The 14098-nt window shown below is 37.6% G+C and overlaps 1 protein-coding gene across 2 annotated transcripts in view; it reads right to left on the bottom strand.

The window, feature by feature from the left end:
- GAK (cyclin G associated kinase) overlaps positions 1-14098 on the bottom strand; it is a 64107-nt gene that overhangs the window by 35003 nt on the left and 15006 nt on the right. For both annotated transcript variants that reach the window (XM_084305334.1, XM_084305335.1), the window contains exons 10-13: positions 12484-12607; positions 5088-5137; positions 4859-5007; positions 1420-1542 (exon numbers count right to left, since the gene is read on the bottom strand). In XM_084305334.1, coding sequence (XP_084161460.1) covers positions 1420-1542; positions 4859-5007; positions 5088-5137; positions 12484-12607 — 446 coding nt within the window. The remainder of the gene's footprint in view (positions 1-1419; positions 1543-4858; positions 5008-5087; positions 5138-12483; positions 12608-14098) is intronic.

Here is a 14098-nt window from a genome sequence, read left to right as displayed (position 1 = left end):
TGAACTAAGAGAAGGGAAAGAAAAAAAAATGAATCCATCTGCAGGAGCTACTGCTACACACAGCCTATATTCCTCCCTACAAAACAGAATACTGAATATTCAGAAGTTAGAAGGTAACAGCTGACAGAAAAAAAAAAAAAAAAAAGCAATAAAAGCCTGAGGTCCTGTTGTTTGTTTTATCAGCAAGCATAGATTTTTCCATAGTCATTCGGCATGTATGTGTAGAAATGGGGAAAAAGGAAGTGTTCCTCCTTCGAATTGCTTTAACAGTCATCTCCCACATTTGACACGAGAGGTTGCTTTTTATCAGTTCACTTGCTTTTTTGAGGGCTATATCAAAGTTAGCGACACATTAAATAACACTGGAATTTACAAGGCAATAGGCTGCCCGCAAAAGCAGGATCCACCGAAGTCCCACAGTCGGTTTCTGCAATCCTTCAGATAATTACATTTCCAAGTAGACAGTAGTGCGAAAAGCAGAATACACCCAGCCGCTACTTACAAAGTAAGAGTGCTCCATCAAAATAGTAGAGTGAGAAAATAAAGCAAACACTAAGGCAGCAGAAAACATTTTTTGCTCCCAAAGGCTACTTTGTCTTAATCCCTCCTATATAATGCCTTCTATATTACATGCAAGTGTTGCGGTTTAACCCGGCCGGCAGATAAGCACCCCACAGCCGTTCGCTCCCCCTCCCTCCTCCCCTTCTGGGATATGGAAGAGAAACAGAAGAAAAAGAAGCCGGTGGGCTGAGATAGAAAAAGTTTCTTAGGACAGAAAAGAAAGGAAAATAATGATAATAGTACTACTAATAATAATTTGTGCAAAAGCGATGCGCAATTGCAATTGCTCACCACCTGTAGGCCATTGTTCAGTCAATCCCCCAGCAGCCAGTACCCCCCACACCAGCCAGCCACCCCTATATATTGTCCAGCATGACATCAGGTGGCATGGCACATCCCTTTGGCCAGTTGGAGTCAGCTGTCCTGGGTCTGTCCCCTCCCAGCTGCACCCCCAGCCTGCCCGCTGGCAAGACAGAGCAAGAAGCTGAAACGTCCTTGGCTTAGTGTAAGCACTGCTCTGCAACAATTAAAACATTGGTGCGTTATCAACTTTATTCTCATCCTAAATCCAAAACACAGCACCATAACTGCTACTAGGAAGGAAATTAACTCTATCCCAACTGCAACCAGAACAGCAAGGAAGAGCTACATCATCCCACTAACTGCCTAAAAAGAAAATTATTTCCATAAATTTATTAATACATAGCAGGATGGAATTCACTCCAGGCCCTACAGTGTGGAAAATCAGGAATATTCATGAACTGTGTGATACTAGCATCCTTAATACCTAATACCTACTTAATACTTAATACCTAAAGTTGGATTGAGCAAAACACTTGAGACAAACCGATTACTTACAAGACAGTGCACAATGCAAACGTTTTTCTGATCTTGTTTCAGCCATAAATGCATGTTCTTGCATATACTGTAGAGATTCTGAAGATTTGGTGCTCGCCTTGCTGGCCAGCCACATTCAGAAACCTGAAATGAGAGATCCAGCCAAAGTGACAAACAACATGACAGTCACATATTTGCACAGCATAAACTATGTGTATAAAATGAAATTTTGCACTTGAATGCCATCTCTGTGCAGAAATTAAGCAAAGTGCCCCTCCCAGAAACAGTATTGCACACTACAAGCATCATGTTATAGGATCAAAGACAGCAGACTGGAACAGACCAGAGGGCTGAAGTATCAACAACATAAGATTTTTTTCCTCTGAGAAAATTTCAGATTGTAAAAGCTTTCAACCTGAGTAGTGCACATTTTTAAGGAAAATGTTAGATTCAGTATGTTTTTACTTCTGTCCTTTACTCAAAGAGCCTCAGCAGTTCAGTCATACTCCTTCTGCAATTAGTTTTACAAAAGACTGCCAAATAATTGCTTCACTGCTCAGCCTCTGTATTACAGAATCATTGAATTTGTAGGTTGGAAGAGACCTCAAGATCATCGAGTCCAACCACAGAAGAACGCAGTACATGAGAAGCCTGATCCGTGAGAACCTGCAACTCAGAGAGCAAAGGCTCTATCAGGACCAAGTGAACAACTTACAAAGCAACCTTTTCCTTTTTAGACAGGACTGAAAATGAAGGTGAAAGACCAAGTTTACTATCAGCCACGCGTCTTCTCAAACAGAAGAGCTCAAAGGTTACTCAGATTAATTACCTGAACTATCACAAGAAGTTCTCAATGAGATGCCAAGCTCAGGAAAAAAGGCTACAAGAGATAATCTGACATATGATGTCTTCTATAAATTAAAATACTAGAGTACAGTGAAAAGCTAAAAAGTTGGCTGTTTCAGAAAACCTCGCTTTGCTAGAGATTTAACATTCTTTTGTTGGTGAAAAGTTTTGCAAAGTCACCACAGACCAAATAAAGCTAAAGCAAGCAGCCCTTTATATTCTTGCTCACCACAGATTTCAACATGGGCGTCAGTACATCTCAAATATTACACTATCACTGAAAGAATCATACAGCAGCATTACAGCTATAAACCAGAAAATAAAGTGGAAAATACATATTCTAAAAGTTAGAGAAATTACTTTTTTTGACTTAAAGTTTACTTTCTGCTCAGACTCTAGTTTTGCCATGAAATGGAAACCACACAACATTGCCCACTTTCCATTTGGCTGTGTTTGAAGCTCAATATGTTCCGGTCATTATCAAAATTGAAATTGCCAACATGTTGTGTTGCTGACACCTTTGAAGACCCACAACCTCCTTTTATAAGATGGAATCAAAGAAAAATTCAGATTGCAGTGAAATAGAGATCTCCTGAGGCTCCAACAGCTCAAAGCAGAGTCAGTGGTAAGGTCAGACTGACTTGCTGAGAGCTTTATACTGGCAGGTCTTAGAAATCTCCAGAGACTGAGTGTACAACCTCTCGAAGCAACCTGTTCCAAACACAACTCAAAGTTAGCAGAGAGGATTTCAAAGCTACCATTAACTTTAATCAAGGCTTTTTTTTTTTTTTTTTTTAAAGGATTTAGACATAGTACACAGGAAACCATGAAAGTATCATTTCATAAATGTTTTAGATGCTGTTCTATTTTGATCAAGTTTAAGGGTTTAAGGCTTGCCAGAATCATCGTTTGTGGCACTAGAGAAGCTTAAGCTTCTTTAGCTTCTTACTTGACTGCTCTAGCCCAGCACTGACTAACGAAGTTAAAAAAGTCAGGAAGCATTACTCATTGTATATCTGGATTTCAAGGATGGACAGGGAAAATTTTCCCATGATGAGTTTTTCTTCATACAAGGTTTTTCTCAAGTAAAATATCTGTTTTTACAGAATACAATTTTTTGCTTTTTTGTTTGCTTCTTTTTATAGAACTTTAACACTCCTAGCCAATGAAGTGGGCAGGAACACATAGTGTTATGACAAGATACAAGATATTATTTCTTTCCAGATACAGCAAAACAAAGATCATACAACAAAATCGATGTCACTAAGACAGATGTATACCAGAAAATCTTCAGGCCACTGGAAGATTTAACTGCATACATACTGCCACTCACAGCATTAATACATCAGGAATATCAGTGTCTAGGTAAGACTGATAGATTTAGCAGAACAAGGAATAAATGAGTTCACTTAAATACATCAGCCTCGGTGGACTTCTCAAGGATCTTAGTGCTAAAATGCATTCCTGAAGTTTTTGTTTGAAGCACCTGCTCAAAGACTGTTTAACAGTCTTTAACTAAACCTCATACTGAGCCAAATTCAAAAAATCTTGATCCTGAATAGAATCCTCCACTCAAAGAGGTCATAACTGCTTTTCAGGTGTGACATTTAAACTTGTAGACAGTACAAAGTAAGGATACAAATAGGGAAGTGACAAACACTGGATAACATACATTAAATATTTCCCAGCCTGATGACGTTTAAGCAAACTCAGATAACCGAAGAAATGCTAAAGGGTGGCTCTGCAGAATAATGTCTACAAGGACTTCATATTTCATGTAGCACATAATGCTTTTAGACTCCCCACTGGGCAGTCAGTATTGTGGGGAAGGGGCACGATCACTACACACAATGTAGACAGGGTGTACTATAGTTGTCTAGCACATAGCCAGTGCTAGACAACTCAAAACACAGCAGTAACTTAGACTGTTGAGCTAGTTACAGGACAGTTGAAGCATATTTAGTAGCACTGACAGAAGTCCAAAGTTTCAACACCCAACAAGTTGCCCTCATTACTGTGTTATTGAATTGGGGATGTGTCTTCGTTTTAGCATCAGAGAAATAGCCAGGAAGGCTACTGAAGGCTCAGCTAAATTATACCAGTATCTCATGCAGTAGCAACAAGCAGTCAGGTAGTCATCTCTGAAAAACGCAACACTCCAGGGCTGGGCCACACTGGAGTCAAACAGTATGCAGTGGGACAAGGAGAAAGTCCAATCAGTGTTATTTAAAATCAGTCTCCAAAGCAGTACTACTTTTGAAAGAAAAAAAAAAAAAGATCTGAATGAGAAGAGACTGAGGTTTTAGTAAGACTGCTGTTCTTCACTTAAATCTGAAATAAAAAAGGGTACGAATACATTTCTTCTAACATATCACTAGCCTAAGAAATGTGCTTGAGTCAGTAAGATTACAGATTAGCCTTAATTTATAACTTTGAACAGGAACCAAAAACAAGCAGAACACAGGCTACTCTAACCTTATGCTTATACTCTTATTTTGTGATATTTTTGATTAAGCAGCCTACTTTAACACATCCCACAACAGGAAGCTGAAGATATACACTAAGATACTTTGTTGAAAGACCTTTTATAAAAATACACAAAAATTATACATACCCTATTGTGGAATCTTGAAGGCCTGTATGTTCTTGGAGAAAGGTTATACACAGCATAGTGCCCAGGATGTTTAGAGTCCAGACATAACCTCACATCTTCTATGTTATTTTTGATGGCAGACTCTACACCTTCAGCCGGAAAGGACATCACTGAAAACAGAAAGAAGTGAATACTTCACCTTGAGATCTTCTAAGAACAATCAAATGATCGAGAGACGTAGTAATCATACCTGCAATTCTGGAAGTGATGTATGATATATCCAAGTCTCCTTTTGCATAACTGAAACAGAACACATTGGAGTTAGTACTGGGAAGCAGAAGCATTTGAGACATAGATTCAAAAATTCAGGTCTTAGCCTCCACTCACTACAAAGAATAACCTTTTATTTCTTCCATCTGAAGGACCCATTCAGCCTGGCCTTGAACACCTCCAGGGATGAGCCATCCACAGCTTCTCTGAGCAACCTGTTCCAGTGCCTCACCACCCTCTGAGTAAAGAATTTCTTCCTTATATCTAATCTAAATCTACCCTCTTTTAGGTTAAAACAGTTTGCCCAGGTCCTAGAACTATCTGCCCATGTAAAAAGTCGCTCTCCATCTTTTTTATAGGAAGAATTTCTCTCCAGTAGCTAAACTTTCCCTCTTTTAGGTTAAAGCCATAACCCCTTGCCCTATCACTACAAAGATGTTATTTAAAACATGTTATATAAATATATAGATGTTATATAAATTAATAATGTTATATATAACATTATAGATGTTATATAAATCCCCTGACAAAGCGTCCCTCCCCACCTTTCCTGTAGACCCCTTTTAGGTTCTGGAAGGCTGCTGTAAGGTCTGCACAGAGACTTCTTCTCCAGGCTGAACAACCCCAACTCCCTCTGCCTGTCTTCATAGATTTCAGCTCAAATTTACTGTATATTCATTGAATTTATAAATTGAAATCATTCCTCTGGGCATTTTGGAAGTGAATTTTCAAAGTGAGCAATTACTATTCATTTCTATATAATTGTGAAGGGTTTTTTTGTTTAGTTCAATTCCTTCCATCTCTGCTTAATCACCTACATTATGCCAACAACTTAGTATTTTAAAATGACTGATATTTTTTCTTTCCAGGGTAGTTGCTATGTAGCAGGATGAAAAAGCCTCAGAAAGACTGAAAGACTACTGCATAAACGCAACACCCTTGGGTCAGATCCAACAGGCCTGCACTCCTGACTGGCAAAGCAAGAACAAATATCACCTACAGAATTTGGGTTAGATACCTAACTGAAATTAGTAGCATAACTCCAGAATATCAAAAGTTCACCACAGTATGATGCATATTTAAACAATGTAAATGCATTATCAAAACCAGGTGTTCTAGAATTACTACAAAATTTCAAGACGCTGAAAGAGAAGACTTAGAATACTGCACTCATTTTCAAAACATTAAGAGAAAACATTATTTCTTTGATTCCTTACGGCTTGCTATTAAATACAAAAGAGCCTGGAGGGATTGATTGAAAGATTGAATTTACAAGGACTGGGAGGACGATTTTAGGTGAGGTAAGAACAATTCCTTTGAAGGCAATTACATGAAAGAATGTTTATATGGACTGGCATAGTCCTTGTCCTAACAATGAAAAATGATCCAAGGTCTCAAGATAAATTGAAGTCACTACAAGGAATTTTGAGAGCCTTACTAGACAAAGCACTGAAAACTCAGTCTAAACAGTGTTTGGCCATTTTGTCTATTTCAAACTTCTTTGCAATTTTGGAAATATTTAACTTCCTCAGCCAAACTGATTAAGGGAGAAAATTATACTCAGAGCCAATTATAAATTCTTACTAGTGATGAACACAGTCATTTATGATTGAGAAGTGTCAAATTCTGTCACTTACACCCACCAGCTTTAAGCAAGAAAACATGCAGATCATTCTAACGACTTCGACTTTTTTTAGTATCAAGACAAAGAACCACCTAATATGATAGCCTGAGAACAAAGATCTATTATGTCTTCAACATTACTACAGGTTAAACAACAGTGTGAAATGAATGCACAGATCTATAAAAAGAAAAACAAAAAAATGTCTTTACATTCATTAGGGAATATTTTCAGATACTAACCTGTTTACTAAAAACACTATTCTATATATCTTTGATTTTTACATTTGTCTAAATTAAAATGCAACATTACTATGAGCATGGCTCTCACTACACGCACTTGCAGAAAAGCCCCATGCACATTAAAGCTAAAGCACTTACTGAAAAAGTGTTATTTGGTATGACAATAACATCACAGCCAAGAAAAGCTTGCTATTTTGCAGGAAAAAATCTGTATGCCTGTTGCAACTGAAAAAAGCTTCAGAATGGTTCTGCTGTCTTAATTAAAATGTAACTGCTATGCAAACTGCAGAATCAACAAAAGTCTCTTAAAATGTGTGACTTTCCTCAAATTCCTATTCCACGTTCCATGTTCCTTAAGCTTTATTCTGAGGACTTGAGATCTAATTCAGTATTAACAATGGAACACAAGATACTCTTTTTACTGGAGTGTTTCACTTCAGACTGGCAAATAAGATTCCTTTAATTTTCAGGAAGACAAAATAGACACACAATTTTTCAGTCCACTTTTCACACACACGGTGATATGCATTTCCTATACATTTCAAGACATAACCCTGTTACAAGACACAACCCTGTAATAAAATACCAGGACTGAGGTTTTTCCTTTTGTGCTACTAACATCAGGACATTTCATTTACATAGCAATGTTGCCAGCAGGTGATGAGTGCAACAACGTTTTTGCATGACAACCCGACATTGCATGTAGGGTTTCTGGTTTGAAAAAAATCCATATTTTTTAGGCTTTTTAAAGGCTTCAATTAAAGGTAAATGGAAAAATTATGCTATCCTTTTCCGATAACAGCAGGCAAAGCTTTTATAGTGAGATACCTAAAGCAAAATATAGCAAATAAAATATAAATTCTAATTTTGCAGTACAACTATCTGAAAAAATTCAGAAGTTGTAATTAAATGTTAGAGACTTCTCATTGTGGAAAGGGTTGGCAATACTAGTTCTGTCAAAACAGTTGCATTTAATAGTGATACTTAATTTTAAACAAAACATCATTCCAGCAAATTAAGTTAAAAAAATATGCAATTTTAAAATAAAGCTAGTTAGCATACAGCACAAAATTTTGGATGAGCAGTTACCGTGTGTTGCTATCACCTGAAGATGGGAAAGAAAGAATAAAAAAAAAAAACAGATGAATTGGTATAGCTAAAAAGTAAGAACGCAAAGCACTCTTTAGTCAAATAATGCTCTAACACTAAACAATCTTTCTCCACACATTTCTACACTCACAATAAAACACCTATTCATTAGCTAAGTACCACCACTGCTGATGCTTATTTTCTTACAGGCCAAGAAGAAATGGAGCACTGAAACTCACAACAATCTGCTTCCACTTACTTAGTTTTGCTTTGTAAAACTGAATTAATCATTCAGCTACCCAATGCAATGTTAAGATTTATCAAATAAAACATTAATGCAGCATCAAGAAACAAAATTACCTTAGAAGCAAAGGAAGCTAACAATAAAAGACAGCTAATTGTTCTTGCATTTTTAGATCATAATCTCTTCAACAGAAGAGACAAGTTTGACAAAGTTAAAAATAAAAAATTAAAACAAAACAAAACAAAACAAAAAAAGTTGTGCAGAATGCAAATTCCATACCAGGTTTCAATATCAGGTACCTTCCATCCCAAGTCTCTCTCTGATTCTAACTAGATGACAGACCCCAACACAAGGAGTTGGAAAATGCATTTCAAGGAAGAGACATTTTAGTTTATCCAGAATGCCTGCTTCTCATGTTTATTGAAGAGTTTTATAAAGGTAGTCAAGGATGCAATCAGTAGTAGAAAAGGCATTATTTAATCCTTTGTTCTGTAAGCTGTAGCCACAACACAAGTTTGTGAGGGCAGAGAATGACCCTGACAGAAAACAGCTATGTCCTACAGCAGACACAAAGAATGGATTAGCATTTTAGCACAGTTAAAGTACAAGAAGTTTAAGAATGCACAAGCCTAGTGGTAAGACTCTCAGAAGCACGGTGAGTGTGTAAATGCTAAAGAACTTCAGACCACATAGGTCTTGTAAAACATTAAATATTGCTCACACTAATTCATGTGCTGCCATTCCAGTGAAATGGAATACAGACTCAGAGAATGAAACTTGCAGCATTAAGGGGCACTTAAGAGCGCTGATGAATTCCAAGTGGAAAAGGTTTTCTTTGAGTATTGATTAAACATCATATGGAAAACAAGTATTGAAGTAACTGATTCTCACTAGCACATTCATGTACTCGGTGCATTCCCTCCTTTTCTTTCATTCCCAAAACCAATGAACAAATTCACATGGAAAACAGGAAAAAAAAATGCAGTTGTATCAAGACAGTTCTCCATAAGAGCAATATTTGTTTTTACTAGTGCAGAGCTTTAATATATTTGACAACCTCACATTCCCTTTAAGGTGCATGAGTCACCTTAGACATCAATCTGTATTTAATCAGCACAGTCCAAAACACTGGAGAGGAACCCATCTCCTCATGATTACACTTGGTATTTAATGTTTAGACAATTTAAAACAAAAGTGACAGCTTGCCATTAAGTCGTGGCACATTTACAGACACTGTCTGATGATACTCTGATGATCCTCTCTCAATTCCTCACAGGACATGGAAGCATTTTATCCCCCTTTAGCTAGAACAGACCAATGGTTGGTTATCTGCCAGGTTAGATGAGGCCCTGAGCATGCTGATCTAGTGGGTGGCATCACTGTCTATGGCAGGGGGGCTGGAACTGGATGATCCATGAGGTCCCTTTGAACTCAAACCATTCTATGAGTCTATGATCTAATTTGAATATCTTAGCACTTACAACTGTTAAGCGTAAAAACCCACCCCAAACTGTGCTCTCAAGTTACTCAATTCTAGTGAATAACCACATATGACCTTCTGTGAGTAATGCAAATGAGATGGAAAAGTGAAGAGCTTTTTCCTGACTAAGAATATTTATTGAGTTCCACAAGACATGCACAGAAATATCTCCAACAGCACTCAGATCCCTGACAGCGGCTCAGACACTATCACAAAGTAAATCATGCTGGATTAAGTTTGAAGCAGTTTAGAGAACTTCAGCAGTTTGTGTCTCATTGTGATTTCAGGCCTGAGTGACCCTGGTTTTGGGCAGGGCACAAGAGCTTCCATCTCAATCATACTCTTCCAAAATTGTAAAAAATAAAATAAAAATAAAAAAAAGTTAAAGACTTGATTCTAACTAAAGTGCCAAGGATATAGTTCAGCAACAGTACAGTAACTAGCAATTCAAAATGAACACTGTAACTAAGATGCAAAACTTATTTGGGCAATCACAATTCTCTAACAAATAATTTTAGAGAGAGAAGAGCATGTGAACTGACCAGCATCTTTGACCATTAAGTACTCACTGTTCTATACATCAGAAGCTGCCAGATGAGTTTGAATATACAGTTACTGTTTTACTGCTTGCATGCTACTTTTATTATGGAACCAAATGAAAACACACGAAGCAGAAAGCCCCACAAACCAGTCAGGTAAGAAATAAAAATAAGGTGAGAAGTCAGCATGAGGCATTCCATCCTGAAAGGTCACCTGTAGAGAGCTCTTATCCCTCACCCCTGGGAAAAGTGGAGAGCAGCACAAGATGAAATTCAGAAAGTAATCAAACATCCAGTGGCCATTAAGGAATAAACTGCTTGCAAGCACAGGAAGAGAAACTTCTTCGGATGTAACTGGAGGCACAATACAGAAAGTCACGTGGAGACAACAGCACAAGAAGTGGAGTGCAAGAATAGTGCAGAAGCATGCAGTGTACAATCAAAATACTAGAGTGAAAGAGTAAAAACAAAGGCACAAGAATGACAGCTTAAAGCTTTATAATTTTTTAACTTTGTCAAAGGAAAAAACGAATAAGGACTATCACTAAGGAAAAGTCATTTCTCTGTTAAACTTCAAAATTAATGCAAAATAGCAGAATTTAAGACAAGGAATTTAGTACCTTCACGTTTTTAAGTAGTAGAGCTGCTAAAGGCAAGGAATTGGCAGAATATAACCATTATCACACAGAAATTTTCTTCAAAAAGACACCATAAAAGCAACAAAAGCAAGGCTGAACAGACGGTCAGAGGAAGATCAGTTCCACAAAAGGTAGCAGGTGCAAGGAGATAAAGAACAGAGGTCTGTAAGACAGCATGTGCCAAAGAACTAAAATGGGGAACGGTTGCTGAAAAGTTAAAAGCAGCTCATCATAATACTTCATACACAGAATTCCTGCAGTTCTGCTATGCTGCTGAGAACTCACTGTTTTTCATCATGCGACAGTTCACTCCCCTTGTACACCTCCCACTCTTCTCTCGAGTCAGTGTAGTTCTCCAAAAAAAAATTTGATGTTGTGCCAATCGCTTTTATCTGTGGAAGGCTTGTAAGGACAGATCAAAGCTACATAGCTTTTCTGACCTTTAAAAACAGAGGACCTAGCCTTTTTAAGCCATACATGAGAAGTTTAAACAGACTAAACATAAGAACAAACAAAGAAAAACGCACTCAAAGTAGCTACAGAGGTGCAAGTTCCACAGACCCGAGTTCTCTGATCATTACAAACAGTTTAGAGCAGTACAATAAACAGACTACACCTGACAGAAAAGCAGTTACAAGAAAAAGACTTCAAGTATGGTATTTCCAATTAAAGGGCTACAAACCCTACAGTAAAGGACAAAGTACAGTTGTTGTACTTCTATTATCCTATTGACTTACCTTCCTCTCTTCCTAGAATTAAGAAAAAGTTTTCACACTGCATCAAACTTGATTATAAGTTCAAAAATGTATGAATCCATACTTTGATGACCAATCATATAGAGGCAGTGAAAACCATTTTTAGTGGGAGTGAAAAGAATCATTAGAAACAACACTACACTAATACTCTGAGAACATACACATCCAGGGAGGAAAGTATTCTTCTATGTAATTCAGGGCAAAGGAGACAAAGTGCAGAACCACTCATTTTGCCTAAAGTCTCTCCATTCAATCACCCATATTTGACAGAGTGAAAGAGGACACTGGATGACAACTGCAAACTAAACTGGACAGAAGAGCCAATGTACCATTTCCCTGCAGTTTCTCTCCCCTCCATTCCCTTTAACTAACACTACTCTATCTTTCATTATTCCTTCTTTATTCATCGACACATCGTATAGTTTTGTTTTTTTGTTTGTTTTTTTTTTGACCCATGATAACCTTATTTCTATACCACTCCTCCCTGCTCCAGCCCCTCCCCACTCATCTCTCCCAGGTTTTCAGCATGTGTAAAACAGCAGACAACAGCAGGAAATGCAGCACTTATGCTGGGGGGAAAGCCTGTCTATATTTCTAAAACACATTAATACAAAAGCTATGGTAGAAATAATAATTCATAAAGTCTCAGTGCTAACTATTAGCTATTAGAGTTCATATTTAGAAAACAATGCTGAATTTGACTATTTTTACAATAAGCTCTTGAGCCTTCATTTAGAGCTCTTACCAGCACAGTTTATTTTTACTCACTTGGCCACAGACTGGATAACTTTAGAAGACGTATCCTTAATATTTGTGAAAAACCGTTCTGTTCCTCCTCTCAGAATATCAAAGAACCCTCCGTAAGTCTGGTCACACTCTGCAACAGTCAGGCCTAGAGTAGTCAAACAGAAGTAATTGTACTTTAAGTCATATCCTGGAATAGGCTCCATTTTAAAGCAAGTTGCCTGCAAAGATGGAAGTATATACAGGCTAAACTTTGTTGTAAGGCTCACAGTTCAAAAGCTTTCCTTAATGATGGCCTATGAAAAGAATGACCTCTGCATGATCAAGAGCTATTGGTAAACTACATAACAGATTGCTTAGTTGACTACTCACATTTAAGAGAAAACAGTAAAAGATTCATAAAAGTAAGGCATTTCACATAGCCTGTGCAGGCATAATTAAGTTACATTTTAAGCCCAAAATCTCAGCTAGAAACATCTATTTGTTAGCATGATAGTATACAAAGAGTACTCAATCCCGCACAAAACAGATGGCCAGACAGCCTTTTGATTATACTCCTATTTGGAAGCTAGATTCCTATTCAGCAATTCATATACAGACAAAATTACTGCAAATAAATATTACCCAATTTTTTAAATTTCCTCTTGAGCTTTAATACCCTCTTACTGGCAATTCAGCATACATAATATAAAGCAAGTACCACCAAACTGGAAGGAAAACTGAATACAGTATGAAATACTCCCTTGATTTCTTCTACATTAATTGTAATGTTAAGCAACATACTCATACTTGATGTAAGATAGTTGCAGAAACTGCCTTTCATTAAGAAATTAGATGCAAGTAAGCCCATTAGCTTTTTATTTTCTTTGCTATATGAAGTACAAATATTTCCAATTGAGTGAACCCTGGAATACCTACTTTTATAGAATGGGTACATGAGCTTTTAATTGTGTCATTTTGAAGACATGCTTTGGTTGATTCAATTAAGTACTGTTAGCCTAACTACTGCTTTTCTTCAGATGCTAACACAACTTCTCATCAGTAAAGTTCCTCTGGCACAACTCTGCATAATCATCCCTTAATTAGCTGGACTCAAGGCAGCATCAGCTATGGTGCTTCTGAATGCAATGACTTGACTACTGTCCTGGTTTCAGTTAGAACAGAATTAATTTTCTTCCTAGTAGCTGGTGGAATGCTGTGTTTTGGCTTAGGATCAGAAGAGTGCTGATAACACCCCGATGCTTTAATTGTTGCAGAGCAGTGCTTATACCAAGCCAAGGACATCTCAGCCTTTCGCTCGGTCCTGCCAACAGGCAGGCTGGGGGTGCAGTAAGAGCTGGGAGGGGACAGACCCAGGACAGGTGACCCAAACTAGCCAAAGGGGTATTCCATACCGTATGGGGTCATGCTAAACAATATATAGGGGTGGCTAGCCGGGGGGAGGGGGCCGGACTGCTCGGGGTTAGGCTGGGCATCGGTCAGCGGGTGGTGAGCAATTGCATTGTGCATCACTTGTTTGTACGTATTATTAGTAGTAGTATTATTATCATCATTGTATTATTATTATTATTATTATTATTATTATTATTTTCCTGTCTTATTAAACTGTCTTTATCTCAACTCACGGGCTTCACTTTCC

The sequence above is a fragment of the Netta rufina genome (assembly GCF_964035555.1).
Source record: "Netta rufina genome assembly, chromosome: Z".
In the NCBI taxonomy this organism is placed as follows: Eukaryota; Metazoa; Chordata; class Aves; order Anseriformes; family Anatidae; genus Netta; species Netta rufina.
Note: the sequence above shows the minus strand (reverse complement) of the source record. Positions and strands in the feature narration are given on the sequence as shown.